The sequence below is a fragment of the Myxine glutinosa genome, chromosome 9 (genome assembly GCF_964187855.1).
Source record: "Myxine glutinosa chromosome 9, kmMyxGlut1.1, whole genome shotgun sequence".
NCBI lineage: Eukaryota > Metazoa > Chordata > Myxini > Myxiniformes > Myxinidae > Myxine > Myxine glutinosa.
The window spans coordinates 104,616,367-104,637,038 of record NC_136269.1 but is presented as its reverse complement, the minus strand read 5'-3'; the positions used below and the strand labels follow the sequence as shown (position 1 = coordinate 104,637,038).

The following is a 20,672-nucleotide window of genomic DNA, read 5'->3' as shown; positions in this document are numbered from 1 at the left end:
GGCCGAACCGGCCGGGCCCCCACAGTACATTACCCCCAAGGGGCTCTCGTGCCTCCCCTGTCGCTCTAAAAACTACCCCTGTTGGTGTCGATGCATGGGTCACACTTCCGCAACCCGCTACCCATTCCATACCACCACAACCTTGCTCACTCACACCTCGCACCTCTCCCATCACCGGACCCTCTCGCTCGCACCCTCGTTCCATACCCTCTGGACCAGCCATACACCTCACTCTTGGCCTCTCACGAACATCCGGGTCTATCTCGACCCCCAAGCTTATTAAATCACCTGGCGCATCATACGCACGACCATATTGGTCACCACTTACACCGGGTCCTCTTTCTCTTCGCTTCTCCTCCATCACCTGCGAATCCCTCATCCGGTTAATGAGCACATCATCACGATCCGAACACAGACTTTGGACCAATTATTTTACCTCCTCTTTTATCTCTTTCTTATCCTCTCTCCGTCGCTTCTTAATTTCGCTCACCCCTTCTTCCACTTCTTCTAATTTCTGTTTCACCTCCTTCATCTCCTCGTGCGCCCCTTTAAGTTCTTCCTCTAACTCCACTTAATTTTTTTCTATGTGCTCCCGCACCTCCCGCTCTTTAACCTCCATCACCTCTACCACTTTGTTCATTTTCCTCGTCAGGTCCTCATGTACCGTCTGACACTCTTTTTTAATTACCCCTACGTCCTTTTTCATCTCCTTCTGTGTCGATTTTAAACCCTCTATTACCGCTGTGTTCTTCTTTACCTGGTCCCCCAACTCCTTTTGTCCCACTGTCAGTTGTTCTACTCCCAGCGTCAACACCTCTATACCACCTTGCAATTTTACAGTCCCCTTCCTCACCTCCTTCTCCATGCGCTCCTTACAGTGCCTCACCTCCTCGCGCACTCCTCCGACCTCCTCACTCACACCTCTTCTGATCTCTTCTCCCATCACTTGCATCTCCTGCCCAGATGCCACCCTCATCTGCTCCATTTCCTCCCTGTGAGCATCCAGTTTAGTTTCTACCCCCATTCTGACCCCCTCTATCTGCTGCCCCATTTGTTTAACTTCCCTTTCCGCTTGGTCCCTCATGTCCCTCAATTTGCCTTCCATCCTGTTTTCTAACCCCTCTAACCCCTTTTGCATCCCTTCCATTTGATTCTCTTGAGCGGCCATTCTGTTTTCTACCCCCATTAACCCATTTTTCACCTCTTTTATCCCGTTGTCTAACCCCTCAAATTTGTCGTCTAACTTCCCAAATTTATTGTCGAATTCCTTAAAATTATTGTCTAACCCCTCACCGGTACCCCTCGCTTCGTCCCTCATTACCCCCAATTGCTCACTCTGAGCCCTCGCTTCATCCCTCATTACCCCCATTTGGCCCTCCAATCGCTCACCCAATCGCTTACTATCAGCCCTCATTTGCTCACTATTCTGGGCCATAAGGGCCTTCATTTGTATTAAAAAAAGGTTCAAATCTACCAGCGGCGCTACTACGGTCGCGGGCGTGGTCGCCGTGGCCATGTGCGAGGCGCCATTTTGCGCGCCCGCAACCTCGTGCGCGACGACGCCATTTTGCGACCCTGCTACCCTCACTGCTTCGCTCTCCTCATGTCCCTCAATTTGGTCCTGGATCGACCCTGCCTCACTCTCCTCTACCGGAACCCAGCCGTCTTGGTCTGCCATAGCGCGACTTTCAAAATTGGGGTTTTTATTTTTTTTTGTAAAACACAATTAAATTTCGCCGTTATAATTTCGAGCGCGTGAAACGCGCTCCGGGACCGATCCCGCTTCCCGACACCAATTGTTACTCTAATAGTACAATTGGTGTTCCAAAATTTGGGCCTAACAAATTTAGTCCCAGGTCCGAATCCAACTCCTGACAACCAATTGTTACGGACACGACTTATTAAGATGTTATGCTGGGCCGAGCGGAATGGCCGCCGTGTTCGCACAAGTTACCCGATTATACTCGAACGTTGGCCGAATCGCGCTATGCTAGATCAATGAAGGAAAGGACACAACGGCTGGGTTAAATGACACGACACCAGGGGTACAGTTCTCAAGACCTCCGGAGGAGGATATAATATTTGTTTGCAGAACGTTTAGATTACATGGCACAAGAGGTACAGCACAGAAAGGTGGGCACTTATACACGGTCTTATCTTAGCCCCGACAGACCACAGACAAACGGGACAAGACTGACTCACACAGGGATTGATGGCAAGGAAGGGCAGAATCGATGGCTCAAGGTGCACCTTGGCTCAGGGGCAGAATCGACCCGGTCCGGTCCAAAGATGCGGGTAGGTATCGTCGCGCTGGAGGTGGCGTCCGTTCTTCTTCGTAGCTGGGGCGCATCTGACGTCACCTCCGTCTTCCTGCGCTTGTCCAGCGGGGAGTGACACGCCCTCGGCTCGTTAGCTCCGCCCCAGATGGAATCGGTCCGCCGCTTCTTATTGGGTGCGGGGGGTTACTTGTTACTCCGCCCTTGACGAGGAGCTGACAGTGAGCCCCTTCGTGGTAACCCCGTCGGAGCACATGGTCAACGGCGGCTAACCAAGCCGGAGTGAGGACGCGCACTCCCCGCGCCGCTGTTGTTGTTGTTGGTGTTGTTGTTTCATGAGGAAGAGATGCGGGGAGGTATTGGGAGGTCCTAAACTTACTGCTGGTGCCATACAATCACATTCTGGTGCAACGAAGAGTCAGAATTAATGGAAACGAGTCCTTAACTGACATAGACTAAGAATAACTAGCAAGATGTCCTATAGTTGTCTACGTGAGATGCGGTGAACCTGGGCACGACATTTAATGGGGGAAAAAGGGGAAGGTCGGGGCTACAGAGTGTTGTTTACAGACAATGGGACTAGGGAATGGGGGATTGGGGATAGCTGGGGAGTATTGGGGAAATAGGGGAATATTTACAAGCGGATGTGGATGGAGGCCAAATCCCATATCCGCAACAATATACAGTACGTATCAAAAAAAAGGTAATCCGAATTCCAGAGGTTAATATGCAAAGGTTATTTATTTTGACAATTTACATGTGGTTTACTAATTAAGAGGAGATCCTCAGCTTTCCATTGATACCTTCCATGCATCATTGCTGTCACACATGACCGAGTACATGTTCATTGAAAATGACAAGTTCAAATCGCATTTTTACAAGTTTGGCTCATCAATGCAAGTCAGCATAATTGGTGCAAAATGAACGTCAGATGTGAACTTTTCTCAGGAATGATTGGCCTTTATGCACCCACACCTTCAACATGTCCACCTCCCCTTTCAACACAAAGCTCACAGCGGCGGAGCATGCCCTGAACTGCTCGTCTCACCATAGCCGGGTCGGGTCATTGCGCAAAGCATCCACTTCATGTCGAATACGGCCCTGCAATTCGTCAAGATCACGGGGAGGAGTTACGAACACCTTGTTCTTTAAATGTCCCCAAAGGAAATAATCACATGGTGTGAGGTCAGGTGATCTTGGCGGCCATTCCACTGCATGGTTGAGGGCGATGACTCGGTCTCCAAAGAGTTCCCTCAGTCGATCTCGGACAGCGAAAAGACGATGTGCTGGGGCGCCATCTTGGGCCCACCAGAGATATCTGAAGACACCACGAACCTGTCGCTCAAAGTTCTCCTCCAGCTGCAGTAAAACTTCATCATTGATCATCTGCAGATACCTGTTACCATTGACATTCCTTTGAAAGAAAAATGGTCCGATCACCTGACCACTTCCACAAAGTCCCAACCAAACAGTCCACTTTTGTCAATTCATGTTGGTGTCAAAACTAAATTCCGGGGGTTGTCTTGTCGGTGCATATTCAAGAACATTATGGGTATTGACCTTGCCGTCCATGGCGAAAGCAGCTTCGTCGCCGATAACGAGATACCGCAGGAAATTGACATCTGCTTCGCAATGTGCTATCAACCATCTGGTAAGCACCAGCCTCCTGGCAAAATCCCCTGGCGTAAGTTGATGCCGGATGTGAATCCGATATGGATGTTGGTAGAGGTCCAGTCTTGTGATTTGGTTGAATGTTGCCGAAGGCAATCCCGTCCCATTTCGTCTTGCACTGGTATCCCTTGGATGCTCCAAAACCTGCTGCCTTACTGCTGCAATGTTCATTTCCGATCGCCCAGTGCGCCACATACCAGAATTCTCCTTGTTGCGGTTGAGGCTAGTGCCATGCTCTTGGTATTTTCTAACATTCGCCCAGATGGTTTTGGCTGCTGGAGGCTCCCGTTCTGGGAAACGTTCCCTGAACGCATCACGAGTTCACTGCAAACTTCCAGTTTGGTGAAAGGTTGTAACCACGAAGGTCCGCTGTTCAGTCGTAAGTTGAACCATCTTTTCAATGACTCAGACTGTCTCTAACCCCATACACTGTAGGCCCATCTTAAATACCCATCTTAAACAAAGAATGACGCAACCGACGATTACCAGACCAGCTTAACAATTTTACATAATCAACTTGGCAGTCGACAAGTAATGCTTCCATTTCAATCTGTCTTGCACCGATTAGCCAAACTTGTAAAAATGCGATTTGAACTTGTCATTTTCAATGAACATGTACTCGGTCATGTGTGACAGCAATGATGCATGAAAGGCATCAATGGAAAGCTGAGGATCTCCTCATAATTGGTAAAGCACATGTAAATTGTCAAACTAAATAACCTTTGCATATTAACCCCTTGAATTCGGATTACCTTTTTTTTGATACGCACTGTATAGATAGAAGAAGAAGATGAAACAACAAATACCGCATTGGAATCATCAGTAGGAACCCGAAATAAGCAAAAAGCAAAGATGGAGTCATCAGGGTGAACCTGCATAGGATTTCCCCTCAAAGAAATCCAGGCACAGCCAATTGAGCTTTACATTTATAAGCCCCCGTTGGACTTAGTCCGAAACGGGGCTTATGGATTGGGTCTAGTCCGTTCGTCTGTCTGTCCGTCCGCAACTATATATCGGAGAGGTATGGACCGATTTAGTTCATTCTTGGCACAAAGATGACGGTATACATATGCACATCATGTTGTTTCGCAATGCGATCAAAGATGGCTGATTGGCGGCCATTTTAGTTTTAAAAAACCCCGATATTGAACCCGTCCTCGACCATTTCTTGGACATGCATTTACCGATGTTGCTTAAACTTTCACACTGATAATGAACGATAGCTTACATATGTACGTCATTCTTTTTCGAGATCAGATCCAAGATGGCCGACTGGTGGCCATTTTGTTACTTAAACGTGTCCCCAACCATTTATTGACCATGCCTGGTCCGATTTTATTCAAACATGGCACAAGCAGAGTACATGATGGCATACACATGCAGCTCACTTTATTTCGCTATCTGATCAAAGATGGCCTACTGGTAGACTGGCGGACATTTTAGTCGTTAAAAAAAAACCGCTCTTGAATACGTCCTTGACCATTTCTCGGACATCCATTTACTGATCTTGTTCAAACTTGGCACACAGATAAAGAATGATGGCTTACATATGTATGTCATTATTTTTCGAGACCATATCCAAGATGGCCGACTGGCGGCCATTTTGTTACTTAAACGTGTCCCCAACCATTTCTCAGACATTCATGGACCGATTTTGTTAAAACTTGGCGCAAAGACAATACATGAGAGTATACATATGCAGAAAATTTTGTTGCTGCTTCACAGGCACGGTGAGGTATTAATGTGTGTGCCAATTCCCTCGGATGGAGGTTGAATTGGGTGTCTCGCCTGCAAGCATTAGTTGATGAAGTTAAATATCCCACGGTGTCCTTTATGCAGAGTAGGCGAGCCATCGCCGGCACACTGAACAAATAACAAATTCCTGCTCTAACCTACATTGTTATTGTCTGTTCGTGCTTGCATCAGTCTGTCCATGCATCCATCCACTCTCTTCACTCCCGCAATCCCCCTGACCCAGTTGTTCTCACATACTTGCACCTCTGTTGTCTCTCTGTCAGACCGTAAAGGTAGGCCGGCGTTACGCACGACATCAGAATCTTTCCTCTCCAACCGTAATGCTGTAAAATAATATGGTACATCATGTTGATGATCAGGATCATGATTTGTGGAAATAATTTCCTCCACTATATTGTTGACATTATCCCATTAGGTACGATTATGTATCGGTATTCAATGGACGTGCCCAGGATGCCCAGCGCCTCGGCAAGTTCTGCGGAACTTTCCGTCCAGGGGCTTTGGTTTCCACGTCTAACGAGATCGTCGTCAAGATGGTGACTGACGACTCCACAGATAACCGAGGCTTCCTCGCATCCTTCTCCTCCGGGGAGCCGCACAAGCAGAGTTGAGGACCACGTGCATCTTGGTTAATAAAATTGTAGTAAATTTTCAAATGACTTCAAACTGATGATGTCTCTTCTCTTATGCTAACCTACACAATGGCCTCTGTCTCATTCTGATTTCTGAGTAGTAGCGACGGAGAGTTTCTGCGGAGGGCGCCTCGAGAAGGAGTTTGGCTCGTTTAAATCCCTCAACTGGCCTGAGAGTAACTATCCTCCTGGTGTGACCTGTTCTTGGCACATCATTGGTGCCAAAGATAAGGTAAGGTGAAGTTAATACGTATTCATTTGTCTGCATTCTCTTTTGTATTCAAATTCCTCGTTTTATTATCTCAGTCATATTAATCTGGTACAATAGACTTAAATGGATTAAAGGCCATATACACTACACATTAGCATCAAAATAATCCAGAGACCTCTTGGGATGGCGCGGCTATACCTTACCTACTCTGACATTCAAGGCTCACTCACAGGCCCAACTCTCAGCTGGGGTGAAATCCACCTTCCGGAGGCTGATATATCGTACTCCTCTCTCCAGTGTTCTCACAGTTGGTGCACCGTCATCTCATGTTATCCCCCAATCTTTACCCACAACATGTAATAGCACCATTAACCCTTCCTGATCCAACTGTTTGACTTGCAGGTTGCAGTTTCTTTCTTTTTTCTTTTTTTTCTTCCTCCTCCTCCGTTGTTGCTGTCTTGGGTGGCCTTATTGACTATTGGGATTTTCTTAAATTTTCAGGAGGCCATTAGGGCAATGCAGCCTGCACATAGGCTGCCACCTTATGTTGTTGTTTGTCAATGTACATAGGCTGCCACCCTATGGTTGTTTGTCCATGCTCTACCCATTTTTAATGTTGTGCGTCAAGCAAGAACCTCTTTAAATCTCTGGTATGACTCTAGCTGGGGACTGGTTCGAACAGCCGACCACACAGACTGAGAGCAGAGACGCTACCAAACTTATACTGTTGACCAGAATTTTACAAATTATTATTTACACATCCTTTCAAAAAATTATTGAGTAAACAGGAGGGTACTGTATCGTATTTCTTCTCAAAGGCTCCTACTGTTGTAATTATTTGGGTCTTTTCCATCTCGCAGGTTATCGAGCTACGCTTTGACAAGTTTGACTTGGAAGAAGATCTATATTGTCGCTACGACTACATGTCCATATTCGATGGAAAGAGTGATAGTGCGCAACGCATCAGCAAGCTTTGTGGAAGTGAAGTCCCTCGGTAAGACATTCCTGAGCAGACAAATTACAATTCCCCTGGTCTAAGATACAGCTATGTATTCTGAAGTTGCCAAATTTAATCTTTCAAATTTTATCCAAAATGTTTAATCTCAATTTTTTAATTTGATCATATTTAGAAATATTATAATTATTATAAATATAATTATAATATATATATATATATATATATATATAAAATTTGATATATGAATATCAAATTTTGAGATATAAATAAAATAATAAAATAATTTGGACAAAATAAAATAATTATTATATATATATATACACGTAAATATTGTTATGAATTTTGGGATAGTGATATATAGATTCAGGTAGATCTGCATAGGTAAATGCTCTGATGATGCTCCGGGTAGAAAGAACCATTCGATGTACATAAGTCAGGGACCTGTTTAGCCCGGATGTCAGATTAAGCTTGTATATTTGTGGTCATACGAGGATGGCCTTGTGCTAATTTTCATAGGGATTATGTTAATTCCCCTGTGTGTGAGACCTTGTGATTTATCCTTCGTCCCGTATGGCAACGCACAAGACACGTAGAGCAGGAATCGCACATTAGTACACTAATTAAATCCCCCCCCCCCCCCCCCACAATAAAATTAACCGGAACCCAGATGACACACTTGGGCCGACAACCCCGACTTGGCAGACACACATAGCACAGGCAGGCCGGGAGCCATGCCCAGAAGAAATCGCTATTGGGCAGGAGTCGACCAACCAAAGGCCAGATTAAAGTGGGAGCTGTGACTGGTCGCTATGAAGCAAGAAGCAGCTCGCTGCTTGGTGAAGTAAGAGCAAGGAGAAGCGGCGCACTGATTGGCCACCGACCGATGGCATGAGGGAGAAGCGACGTGGTCATTGGTGGAGAACTGGGCCAAGTGCGGGTGGCCTGTGGGGGTTGGTGAAAAAGGACTGATGACGTCAGGACTCGGTGATAAAAGAACACTCTGATGGACATTTTCCCTCTTGCCCTGGCTTGCTCTCTTGCCTTCTCTCCCGCTTGCCACTCACGCCTTCCTCCGCCATCGACTCTCTCCTCTTGGTTCCGGACTCTGGTGGAAGACGGTTGAGCGAGGACGAAGAGTTGGGTCCTCCGTGCGAGCGACGAGTGTACGAGTGCGGCTTGCCACTGGAGCGTGACGAGGCAGGGGCGAGCGAGACGTCCGGTGAGGCCTGGCAGCGCGCGAACGAGGCCTACTTCCCGCCAACGACCGGGCGGTTCCCGCTAACGCACCGGACGAGCCGACGAACCCGACGAGACCTCGAGTGGTTGAGCTAAGCCTACACACACACACACACACACACACACACACACACACACACACACACACACACACGATGCTTTTATTTTCATTTAAATTCTCCCCTCGTGTGTGTTATAAGTCTGGTGTGAAGGATCCTAATTTAAGAGTTTAGTTTATCGCGTTTCCTTTGTCCCGGCATTCCGTTGTAAATAAATCCTTATATTATTTTCCCTGTATATTCTAAATCCGTTTTCGTGTGAGTTTATTTCCTACAGGTTTGAAGACTGCCCAGCGAGATCGCGTCAGGTAAAAGCTTCCAGCTTCTTCTTCTTCTTTCTTCCCCACCGCGTGTAGATATAAAATCCGCTATTGAACCGAACACCTCGAAGTAACGCTCGATTGCTATTCGTGATTTACCGGTCTTCACCGAAGGGAATCACAGGACAATATATATATGATTTTATAAATATATTTTATTTTTAAATTTTATTTTTAAATTGATATTTTATTAAAGATATTTTTATTTTTTTTTATCCAAAATTCAAACATTTTTATCCCAAAAATTTTTTTAAAATTTTTTTTACTACAAATCTTTGCATTGATGTCTTCGGGTGATGGAAGCGGATCGATCATTAATTCGATGTCGTTGGTTCACCCTTGACAGAACCATCCGGTCAACTGGAAACCAACTGTTCGTGCAGTTTGTCTCGGATCTCACCGTCACTGCTGATGGGTTTCTAGCCAAGTACTCGATTCAGGACCAGGGCTCATCTGGGTCTGGCTCCACTATCAAATCTGTCACGTACAAAACAACCATGGCACCTGCTGTTACCAGTAAGTGTTCATATCATGACACCACTGTGCTTAAAAGCAGGTATTCATGCACAGAACATGTTTGTATGACAAAACATGTAACCCTTTACATTTAGCCACTGCGAGTCAAATGAATGGTCAGAGATTGATATGTCAGGGGCGACAGTAAAGTTTGAGGATTGCTTTTCTTTGTTAAAAAAAAATAAAAAATTTAAAATCCACTTACCTGAGGAATAATTGACAGTTGTAACCATACAAAGCAATCACCTGAGGAGGTGACACGACCAAGCAGTATTCCTGGAGTTTATGGAAATATCTCTGGAAGACCGACTTCTAAAATAAATGCTTACACACACTTGCTGGGTACAGGAGTGCCCAGGTGGAAAGGACAATGGACTGGTACCTCTCGAGCAGTGTTTCTCAAAAGGTGGGCAGTGACCCCCAAAATGTCTTTCCGGTCTTACCGGGCCGTGAGTGGGTTTCCAGGGGGTCGTGAGCGGTCTGTGCGAAGTAGTTACACAAGTCCTAGTGATGTTCCCAATGCCTTACCAATGTGACCTTACCAATCGCGGTCGGTCCAACTTGCCAAATTTGGGGTCGGTCCAACTTGCCAGATTCGGAGTCAGAACAACTTGCCAGATTCGGGGTCGGAACAACTTGGCAGATTCGGAGTCGGAACAACTTGCCAGATTCAGGGCCGGCCCAACTTGCCAGATTCGGAGTCGGAACAACTTGCCAGATTCGGAGTCGGAACAACTTGCCAGATTCGGAGCCGGCCCAACTTGCCAAATTCGGCGCCGGCCCAACTTGCCAGATTCGGAGCCGGCCCAACTTGCCAGATTCGGAGCCGGCCCAACTTGCCAGATTCGGAGCCGGCACAACTTGCCAGATTCGGAGCCGGAACAACTTGCCAGATTCGAAGCCGGCCCAACTTGCCAGATTCGGAGCCGGCCCAACTTGCCAGATTCGGAGCCGGCCCAACTTGCCAGATTCGGAGCCGGCACAACTTGCCAGATTCGGAGCCGGAACAACTTACCAGATTCGGAGCTGGCCCAACTTACCAGATTCGGAGCCGGCCCAACTTGCCAGATTCGGAGCCGGCCCAACTTGCCAGGGTTAGGGTTATCTTATTATTCTTAGTCGTGATCAATTCTCAATCTCAATCTTTGGTTTCTCAATCTAAGTAGTGATCAAAACTAACACCAGAAACAAGCCCATCGATGTCGAGAGCGAGCTACGATGTTTGTCGAGTAAGACTAGTCCCCAAATTGACATGTGTGTGAAAAGAAATAAAAATGGCTGCGAGTCCAGCCTCTTTATTACCTTCGCCACCAAAGGTGGATGGAGGTTATGTTTTCACCTCTGTCCGTTTGTTTGTTTTTGAACAACATATCTCAAAAAGTTGTGGATGGATTCGGACCAAATTTGTTAGAGATGTAGCGTATGTCACAAGGATGAAATGATTAGATTTTGGTAAATATCCGGATTCGGATCCGGCTACTAGAATTTTAAAGTGATTCGTCACCATTGGAAGATAAGGCCAAAAACGATACATAGCAGGATATCTCAAAACGTTGTGGATGGATTTGGACGAAACGTGATGGACCGGTTATGTGTGTGACAAGGACGATTCGATTCGATTTTGGTGAAGATCTGAATATGGATTCGGATATGAGAATTATTTAATTTTAAAGTGATTCTTCACCATTGGGAGATCGGGCCAAAAACGATACATAGCAGGATATCTCAAAACGTTATGGATGGATTTGGACGAAACTTGGACAGGTTGTGTGTGTGACAAGGAAGAATCTATTCAATTTTGGTGAAGATCTGGATCCAGCTGGTATAATTTTTTAAGTGATTCTTCACCATTGAGTGATATGGCCAACCAGGTGGAGGTGTGCTCTCTACCGAGTGCCGTTCTAGTTTCTAATGTGGTCAGGGTTGGCACTAATTGGCCCAGCCCAGTTTTCCCCACCTGGGTTAAAAGACTCTTCACTTGAATAAACCCAGTAAAGTAGGTTTTTTCAAAATCTCCATTCCTGTCTTTTTTGTCAACCCTTGTTTGGGGGATAATAGGGTTGCGGCGACTAAATACTAGGATGGGTAGACTAAATACTAGGATGGGTAGGCCCTCTGGTAAATCCGGCTGAGAAACACTGCTCTAGAGGTTGTGGGTTAAAATCCAGCTGAAGACAGCAACAGAAAAAGAGTTTCATTTGAAGCTTTCAGAAACCCATCAAATTGTTTTAGCTCTTATACGAAATGGGCTTGAAAGGTATTTTAGCCAAAGTAAGAATGGGCCATGGGGCAGCAGATCAGGTGACCAAATACCTCAACATGAGATTCTACTAAAAGCTGCTTCATTTCAAACATGTGAATGTCTTGTGATCACTGAACTTTGCATAATTGTCATAAAAACCACTGTCCATGCATACCCTGGCATGAGATAAAGGTAGTTAGTTATCTTTGGCAAAATGCAACTTCTAATTTCGAGTCATGGGAAAGAAAACTACTTTTGCATTCCACACGTGATTCGGCTAAATGAAGGGTAACGTTTTCCTGTTTGCCTCCCCTCTCTCAGCCACTAGCCCCATGATCGACCCCTGCACCAAAGCGTGTAAGCGCACAGGAACAATGCAAACCAACTTCTGTACCAAGGAATTTGGTGAGTATAAATATGTCAAAAGAGTGAAACAGACATCCTGATCTTTAGTAGTTAAGGTGCAACTTATTGAGGTAGTTTGTTACATAACTTTCCATCATTGTACTTACTACTTACGGGCATCATTACATCATTACATCATTGGTACATACATCATTGTACTCATTTGCTGTTGGTTTTTTTTTTTTTTTTTGTATACTGAATCGAGGCTCGTGAAAGAGCTAACATTTATTTCACAAACAAATCAACCAGACAAACAAAATATACAAAAAGAGGGAGCGGAAGACAAGATGGGGAGGGAAGGGGAAGCACACAACCACAACATTTGAGAGCAGGAAGAAGTGTGGGAGGGAGAGGGCTTGGGGGCAGGAGGCGTGGGAAGGGGGGGGAAAAAGGGGGTTTAGGGAAGGGGGGGAAGGGGGGGTTTAGGCAAGAAAAGACCGAGAGGGAGTATGTCGGTATGGAAAATGTGAAGTCTAGAGAGATTTGCAGGGAAGAGAAGTGTTGATGGGGATTGAAAAATAAGAAATAAAAAGTCGAAGCGGTTAGTTGCGGAATCGGATGGAGATCGAGAAGCCAAGACTGAGGCTTACAAGCACATACTTGTATGCGCAAAGAATGTGCATTCCGTCTGTACAGTTATCGTGGGGAAGGTTCTGGTGATCCAGCAACGTGATGGCGCCAAGCTTCTGCGGATTGCTGTGATTCGCTCCTTCAAGACCGGGAGACTGGAGACGTCGCAGCGACGTCGGGGAGACGTCGCAAAGATCATGCTGCCATGTCCGAGATGCCCCAAACTCAAGAAAGGTGTGCATGACCATCTTACATATGCTCAACATCCACTTTTCTTTAAAAGCAAATCTGTACCTGGCACAATGCCATTGTTTATACCAAATTGAATAATTTATTCTCTCTTTACCTTCATTTTAGTTCTAGGTGATTCTTCAAATGGGAACATTTAACTTCATTCAGGTTTAGACTGGTTCTGAACTAGATAATGGAGACGAGGTGTAAGCAAGCACAGACAGGTTTAGAGGCCCTTGCATAACCACAACCATGTTCTGGATTCTTGCAACTACAAAAAGACCATTAGAGGCCATAGGGATACCGATATTACAAATGCATTTGGATTGGAGATACTGATGAATAAGAGAAAGGGGTAAGAAGAGGATACATGCTGTTGTAACTAAGATATCTTACATGGGAATCACGCACGCAACCATTGATGAGTTTTTTTTTTCTCCCATCAACAAGTGCAAGCAAACACGACAGGAGGCTTAACACTCCTTTAGAAGGATGGCTTACTGTGCCACTGACTCACAGAATAGCTTAGAGGTGTGTCTGTCTATGTGTGTCTGTCTGTCCAAGCAGTAACTTTTATACTATTTGAGTTTTGTCATCAAATTTTCACCAAAGCTTTATTATGATAAAATGGAGAAGGTAGATTAATAATTTTGGCAAAAGGTCAAAGGTCAGCATCACATAAAATCGTCAATTTTCATCCACTTGACCTGATATTTCAATTTACCATTTGAGTTTTGTCATCAAATTTTCAACAAAGGTTTATTATGATAAAATGGAGAAGGTAGATTAATAATTTTGGCAAAAGGTCAAAGGTCAGCGTCACATAAAATCGTCAATTTTCATCCACTTGACCTGATATTTCAATTTACCATTTGAGTTTTGTCATCAAATTTTCACCAAAGCTTTATTATGATAAAATGGAGAAGGTAGATTAATAATTTTGGCAAAAGGTCAAAGGTCAGCGTCACATAAAATCGTCAATTTTCATCCACTTGACCTGATATTTCAATTTACCATTTGAGTTTTGTCATCAAATTTTCAACAAAGCTTTATTATGATAAAATGGAGAAGGTAGATTAATAATTTTGGCAAAAGGTCAAAGGTCAGCATCACATAAAATCGTCAATTTTCATCCACTTGACCTGATATTTCAATTTACCATTTGAGTTTTGTCATCAAATTTTCACCAAAGCTTTATTATGATAAAATGGAGAAGGTAGATTAATAATTTTGGCAAAAGGTCAAAGGTCAGCGTCACATAAAATCGTCAATTTTCATCCACTTGACCTGATATTTCAATTTACCATTTGAGTTTTGTCATCAAATTTTCACCAAAGCTTTATTATGATAAAATGGAGAAGGTAGATTAATAATTTTGGCAAAAGGTCAAAGGTCAGCATCACATAAAATCGTCAATTTTCATCCACTTGACCTGATATTTCAATTTACCATTTGAGTTTTGTCATCAAATTTTCAACAAAGCTTTATTATGATAAAATGGAGAAGGTAGATTAATAATTTTGGCAAAAGGTCAAAGGTCAGCATCACATAAAATCATCAATTTTCATCCACTTGACCTGATATTTCAATTTACCATTTGAGTTTTGTCATCAAATTTTCAACAAAGCTTTATTATGATAAAATGGAGAAGGTAGATTAATAATTTTGGCAAAAGGTCAAAGGTCAGCGTCACATAAAATCGTCAATTTTCATCCACTTGACCTGATATTTCAATTTACCATTTGAGTTTTGTCATCAAATTTTCACCAAAGCTTTATTATGATAAAATGGAGAAGGTAGATTAATAATTTTGGCAAAAGGTCAGAGGTCAGCATCACATAAAATCATCAATTTTCATCCACTTGACCTGATATTTCAATTTACCATTTGAGTTTTGTCATCAAATTTTCACCAAAGCTTTATTATGATAAAATGGAGAAGGTAGATTAATAATTTTGGCAAAAGGTCAAAGGTCAGCATCACATAAAATCGTCAATTTTCATCCACTTGACCTGATATTTCAATTTACCATTTGAGTTTTGTCATCAAATTTTCACCAAAGCTTTATTATGATCAAATGGAGAAGGTAGATTAATAATTTTGGCAAAAGGTCAAAGGTCAGCATCACATAAAATTGTCAATTTTCATCCACTTGACCTGATATTTCAATTTACCATTTGAGTTTTGTCATCAAATTTTCACCAAAGCTTTATTATGATAAAATGGAGAAGGTAGATTAATAATTTTGGCAAAAGGTCAAAGGTCAGCATCACATAAAATCGTCAATTTTCATCCACTTGACCTGATATTTCAATTTACCATTTGAGTTTTGTCATCAAATTTTCAACAAAGCTTTATTATGATAAAATGGAGAAGGTAGATTAATAATTTTGGCAAAAGGTCAAAGGTCAGCATCACATAAAATCGTCAATTTTCATCCACTTGACCTGATATTTCAATTTACCATTTGAGTTTTGTCATCAAATTTTCAACAAAGCTTTATTATGATAAAATGGAGAAGGTAGATTAATAATTTTGGCAAAAGGTCAAAGGTCAGTATCATATAAAATTGTCAATTTTCATCTGATTGACCTGAAATTTTAAGCATTTGCATATTGAGTGACTGAATTGGTTCACCAATCCAAAGCTATAAGCTTAGTTTTGTATATTTCTTTATTTTAGATCAAAAGGTCAAAGGTCAAGGTTTCATATAATCAACAATTTTCACCCGATTGACCTGAAATTTAAAAAATTTGCATATTGGGTCACTGAGTTGGTTCACTAATCAAAAGATAGGAGTCGATTGTTTTTTTTTATATCAAAAGGTCAAAGTTTTTTTTTTTTTTTTTTTTTTTTTTTTTTTGTATACAAGATCGAGGCTCGTGAAAGAGCGAACATTAATCACACAGAAAGACAAACAGACACATAAAACAAATAACATCGGGAGCGGTAGACAAGATGGGGAGAGAGGGGGAAGGACACAAACACAACATTTGAGAGCAGGGACCGAGAGACATGGAGACATCGAGAGATCTGAGAGAGGGCGAGGGCTTTGGGGGGGAGGCATGTGAAGGGGGGGAGGCATGTGAAGGGGGGGGGGGTGGGAGAGGTATAAACATATGGACACTGCCAGGATTTCCAGGAAATAAGTTGGAATTTCAATCGCCAATTTTCACCCGATTGACCTGAAATTTAAATAATTTGCATATAGTCACTGAATTGGTTTACTAATCCAAAGGTAAGAGTCGATTGTTTTTTTTTTTTGTAGATCAAAAGGTCAAAGTTCAAGGCTGCATAAATTCATCAATTTTCATTTTGTATTTTATGTTAAACCTTTTTCGTCATTTTGAGCATACAGAAGAAGAAGACGTCTGAATACAAACAGATGTGGAAGGGCTTTGCATTTTCAGATGCTTTCTAGTTATTATGAATTTTATTTTTATTTTGTATACACAATCGATGCTCGTGGAAGAGCTAGTACACTGAATGAATAAAGACATGACAGGATAAAAGAACCAGTAGAAGAGGGGGGCTGGGAGGAGCACCAACAGCGGAGTTGAATCACAAGATAGAGGGAGACTTGGACAATGGGTGTGGGGTGGAATGGGGGGCAGAAAAGGAAGCATTGGGTGGACAAGATTGATGCAGAAGGATAGTGTCCGAGTGAACCAGTTTTTTTTTTTGTTTTTTTTTAATGTGAAGGGGAATAGGATCGCGTTGAAAATGCAGAAAGGACACATTTTTTGAAAAAAGAGAGAAAGACGAGAAATAGGACGACAAAACAACCTCAAAACAGAGACAATTATAGTTCCTGCCTTTCGGCGAAGGCCTAGGCTGCACTAAAAAACTAATTCCAACAATATCGCCACGATTTATCACGGAATTCGTTTGATGAAAATACGAACAGCAGACAGGGAAGAAGATGTAAGAAGGAATACCAAGATTGCATGATGTAATTAATGCATTCTCTGCAAAGCAACTGCACAGCAAGTCGAAGTTTACCCTTACCCACCATGGAGCCTTTCCTTGTGTATGGAATGTTTAGATGGCCTCTCATGAAAGAACTGTGATGACATCACAATGCTCACGATGAATGCCTAAATAAGGCTGATGCCATAACCATGCAATTTAAAGTGTATTTTGAAGGCCATGACACAGTAGATTCAGCAGATGACCCTTTCGTAAGTAGTGAACTCTCAGCAAGATTTGCATGCTATGTAGCATAAGTTTTAACTGCATTGAACCTCCTATTAATGCTCCTCTATGACATCATTCTCTTCCCATTCTCTTCCTGTCACCCCTCCTAACAGGCAAGGTCTACATCTTTATGGGCGCAGTAGATCCGAGCGGAGTAGGTGTAATTTTACCCGACAGCTTCGTCGTAAACTTCAAGTCCAAACTCCTGAACATTTTGAATAATATTGCACAGCGCAAAAGTTGTTGATATACAGCTACTGCCCAACGGGTTTGAGCCCCCATGTGGTACAACAGCTGCACAGAACAATGCTGACATTTGTATAACCACAGTTATACAAGCACAGTCACATTCATTTTCACCACATTTTCCTATTCCACACGTTGGTTCAGCATTTTGGGATTCTTGGGCAAAAAAACATACCAAGTCGATAAAGCTGCCCATGTCTATAACCATGGCACCGCAACAATATATAATGTTGCCACAAAATATACACTACCACCCGGTGCTGAAAGGATGGCTCGGGGGTGGTGTACTCACCTTTGAGTCGTCTCGTTTAGGTTCAATTCCCAAACTGATTATAAACCATACCCTACTGTTTCTCAGAGAGGGCATTGCATCAATGAGCGTGCCATCCATCCTATGTGATGCAGCATTTGCTGTTGATGGACGTTTAATATTCCATGGTGTCTTTTCCCAAGAGTAGGCTGTAGTGTGCTGGCACTCTGGCCAAATTCCAAATGCTCTGACTACTACTACTAAGGGAATGGTAAACTACCTAGTGTATTCCTTGCTGTGGGATTGCACTGCAGAAAGGTTATGGACTCAATCAATCAATACTGCACTTGCTGTTGTCCAGAATCAAAATTACCCACTATTGTGACATCATATTCTGATCTTATTTCCTTTTTTTGTATGTCAGTATTTTCTATTATTACTGATGATGCAACATGAGTCCTGCCTCTTTCACGAGTGAAAAACTTGGTTAAAATCCATTTTTTTGGAATAACGACCTTGCAATTTTTAGCAAGTAAGACAAACCTAAGATTTGTTTTGTACAGCAGATAATAAGTTCCCAACTAAATTTCATTGATTCTTTTCAGTGGAAATGAAACAATCCGCTTGTTGAATGGAGTGGGAATGAATCAATTCACTGGTTAGATTTAGTGGGAATGAAACAATCACCAGTTGCATTTGGTGTGAGTGAAACAACTGCTCACATTTAGATGAAAAAAAGAAAAGAATTTGTTTTAGACATCAATGAAAATCTTGCAGAACAATCACACCTCCCAGAAGTACAACCTACCTTTTGCATCACAACTCCTGGAAACAATCAAGCACTCAATAGACGGATAGAGAGTTCAGATGCCTCTGATTCCACGCGATCAAAATTTATATCGTAGTCAAACACAATTTTCCTTCTCATGTTTGGATAACTTCTTCCCTTGGAGAAGACGTTTACCCTTGATATGTACTGTAGGTAAAATTATGTCATTGACCTCTGCGCAAGTTGACCTTCAACACCACATTGCTCTCAAGACTAATTCAGTGGGAAGTCGGTTCTGCTGCCATCCCAGATGCACATCCATGTGGGAAGTAAAAATGGCACCGTGTGATAAAGACCTTGTTACTGGCAAGGCACTGATTCATTTCAGGACGAGGACCACCAAACCCTCACGTTACCTTTTACTTAGATTTTTACATGAATCTTAAACAGGAATACATGGTAAACACCTGGAATTGATTGATGTTAATGGAATCTGCATTGCAGAGAATTAAGTTACATAACCGAGCCATTTTAGGAACGTAATTAGATGAAATACTGTTACAGGATAGGTGCTTACATGTATTTGCTTTTCAACCATTTTGATGGAATTTGAATAAAATCGATTTACAGTATTTGACTCAGAGATAATTTAAGCTAAAGGTGGTAGGCCTTTGGAGGAATCGTTTTCAAGATTATAACAAACTTAAAATCCTTAAAGAACTAGATGGTATTCATGGAATACTTACCCCACGCAGTCAACTTGGTGCGAGCCAACTTTTCTGTTTTTCAAGTGTTTTTTTCTTTAATCCAATATGGCTGCCAGACCACGTGAGCGATGACATCATAAATTTACACTCATATAATTGTTGCGTAGATCACGCTCAATAAATTTCAAACTGATCGGACTAAGCGTTGTACTTGTCGAATTATGACGTCATAATTAAGGCACCAATGATGTCATTGCTAATAACACGTATTCCTCATGCAGAGTTCTTTACCACATTTCAATTTTTTCCATGGAGCGGTTTCGGAGATATAGAGGTGCAAAGTTTTTTGGTTTTTCCAAGATGGCGCCCATACCATGTGACCTATGACATCATAATTATCATTAAAATTCCACAGGAGTTGACATTCATATGGTGAAAATGTGTCCATCGGATCAACAGTTGCCAAGAAAATGAATTTTTAAAATGCAGATATGCACATACATACGCCACACGTATGTACGCAATACGTACGCACATAAGCGATTGCCAAACCCTGCTTTTCACTTCGCAAGCGCAGGGTAATGATGGGTGCTGATCCAACGAAGCAAGCGTCCAACCAAGTTCCTGCTACAGGTGTGTGCAGCACCTGGCTGCTGGTCGCATCATTTATGGGACTACGGCTGATGTAATGTCCCCTCTTGGTGAGGGCAGGAACGTGGTATTCAGATTGCTGGAGACAATCGCCTTACTCTTTGTTAAAAGACACTGAGATTTTTAATGTCCACCATCTACTGGTACGGGCAGACGGGTCCCTAGCTTAACGTCCCATACGACCGATGGTGCAATCATAAATGTGCAGTGACTTCTAGTTTTACATGCATCATTTTCTACATGAACAGATGGTGCAGGCAGAATCAATCACCAAGCTTGTTCCTCACATACTGACTAGCGGGTGTGGTTTGAAACCAGGAACAATCAATCAACTTTGAGTACGAGAGGAGAAAGCACGAGGGCGAAGAAGAAGAAGAGGCTGTTTAACGCGGACTTTAGACTCTCGAGGAGTTTTGAGCTAAATGGTGCGATAACATTGAGTCAGTAAATACTGTATTTTACTGTTCTTTGGTTTCCCTTGGGACTTTCAGCAGAGTTCTACTTCATTACCCACTCCCTGTTCACAACAACCCAACAAACTTTTCTACTTCGTGGGGTTATTTTTTTCTTCCACCATTTTAGATCACTTTTACCAGTGGAATTTTGTTTGTGGAACAGTGGAATTTTGGCCCCGCCCCCTTTGGGGTGACCACTGCGGTCACCCCAAAGCATTGGTATTTTAGTCTCCTGGAAAAAAATCAACATTTCACGACGGGTTTACCCGCTGAGACCTTTGATCAGCTTCTGGGGAGCATTGGCTGCATCTCGGT

The 20,672-nt window shown here is 42.9% G+C and overlaps 1 protein-coding gene across 2 annotated transcripts in view; it reads left to right on the top strand.

Moving 5' to 3' along the window:
- PCOLCE2 (procollagen C-endopeptidase enhancer 2) overlaps window positions 1-19,449 on the top strand; it is a 46,936-nt gene extending 27,487 nt beyond the window's left edge. For both annotated transcript variants that reach the window (XM_068128669.2, XM_068128670.2), the window contains exons 5-11: window positions 6,118-6,308; window positions 6,436-6,566; window positions 7,406-7,539; window positions 9,465-9,634; window positions 12,198-12,281; window positions 12,918-13,085; window positions 17,393-19,449. In XM_068128669.2, coding sequence (XP_067984770.2) covers window positions 6,118-6,308; window positions 6,436-6,566; window positions 7,406-7,539; window positions 9,465-9,634; window positions 12,198-12,281; window positions 12,918-13,085; window positions 17,393-17,526 — 1,012 coding nt within the window. In that variant the 3' untranslated portion in view covers window positions 17,527-19,449. The remainder of the gene's footprint in view (window positions 1-6,117; window positions 6,309-6,435; window positions 6,567-7,405; window positions 7,540-9,464; window positions 9,635-12,197; window positions 12,282-12,917; window positions 13,086-17,392) is intronic.
- The last annotated feature ends 1,223 nt before the right edge of the window (window positions 19,450-20,672 follow it).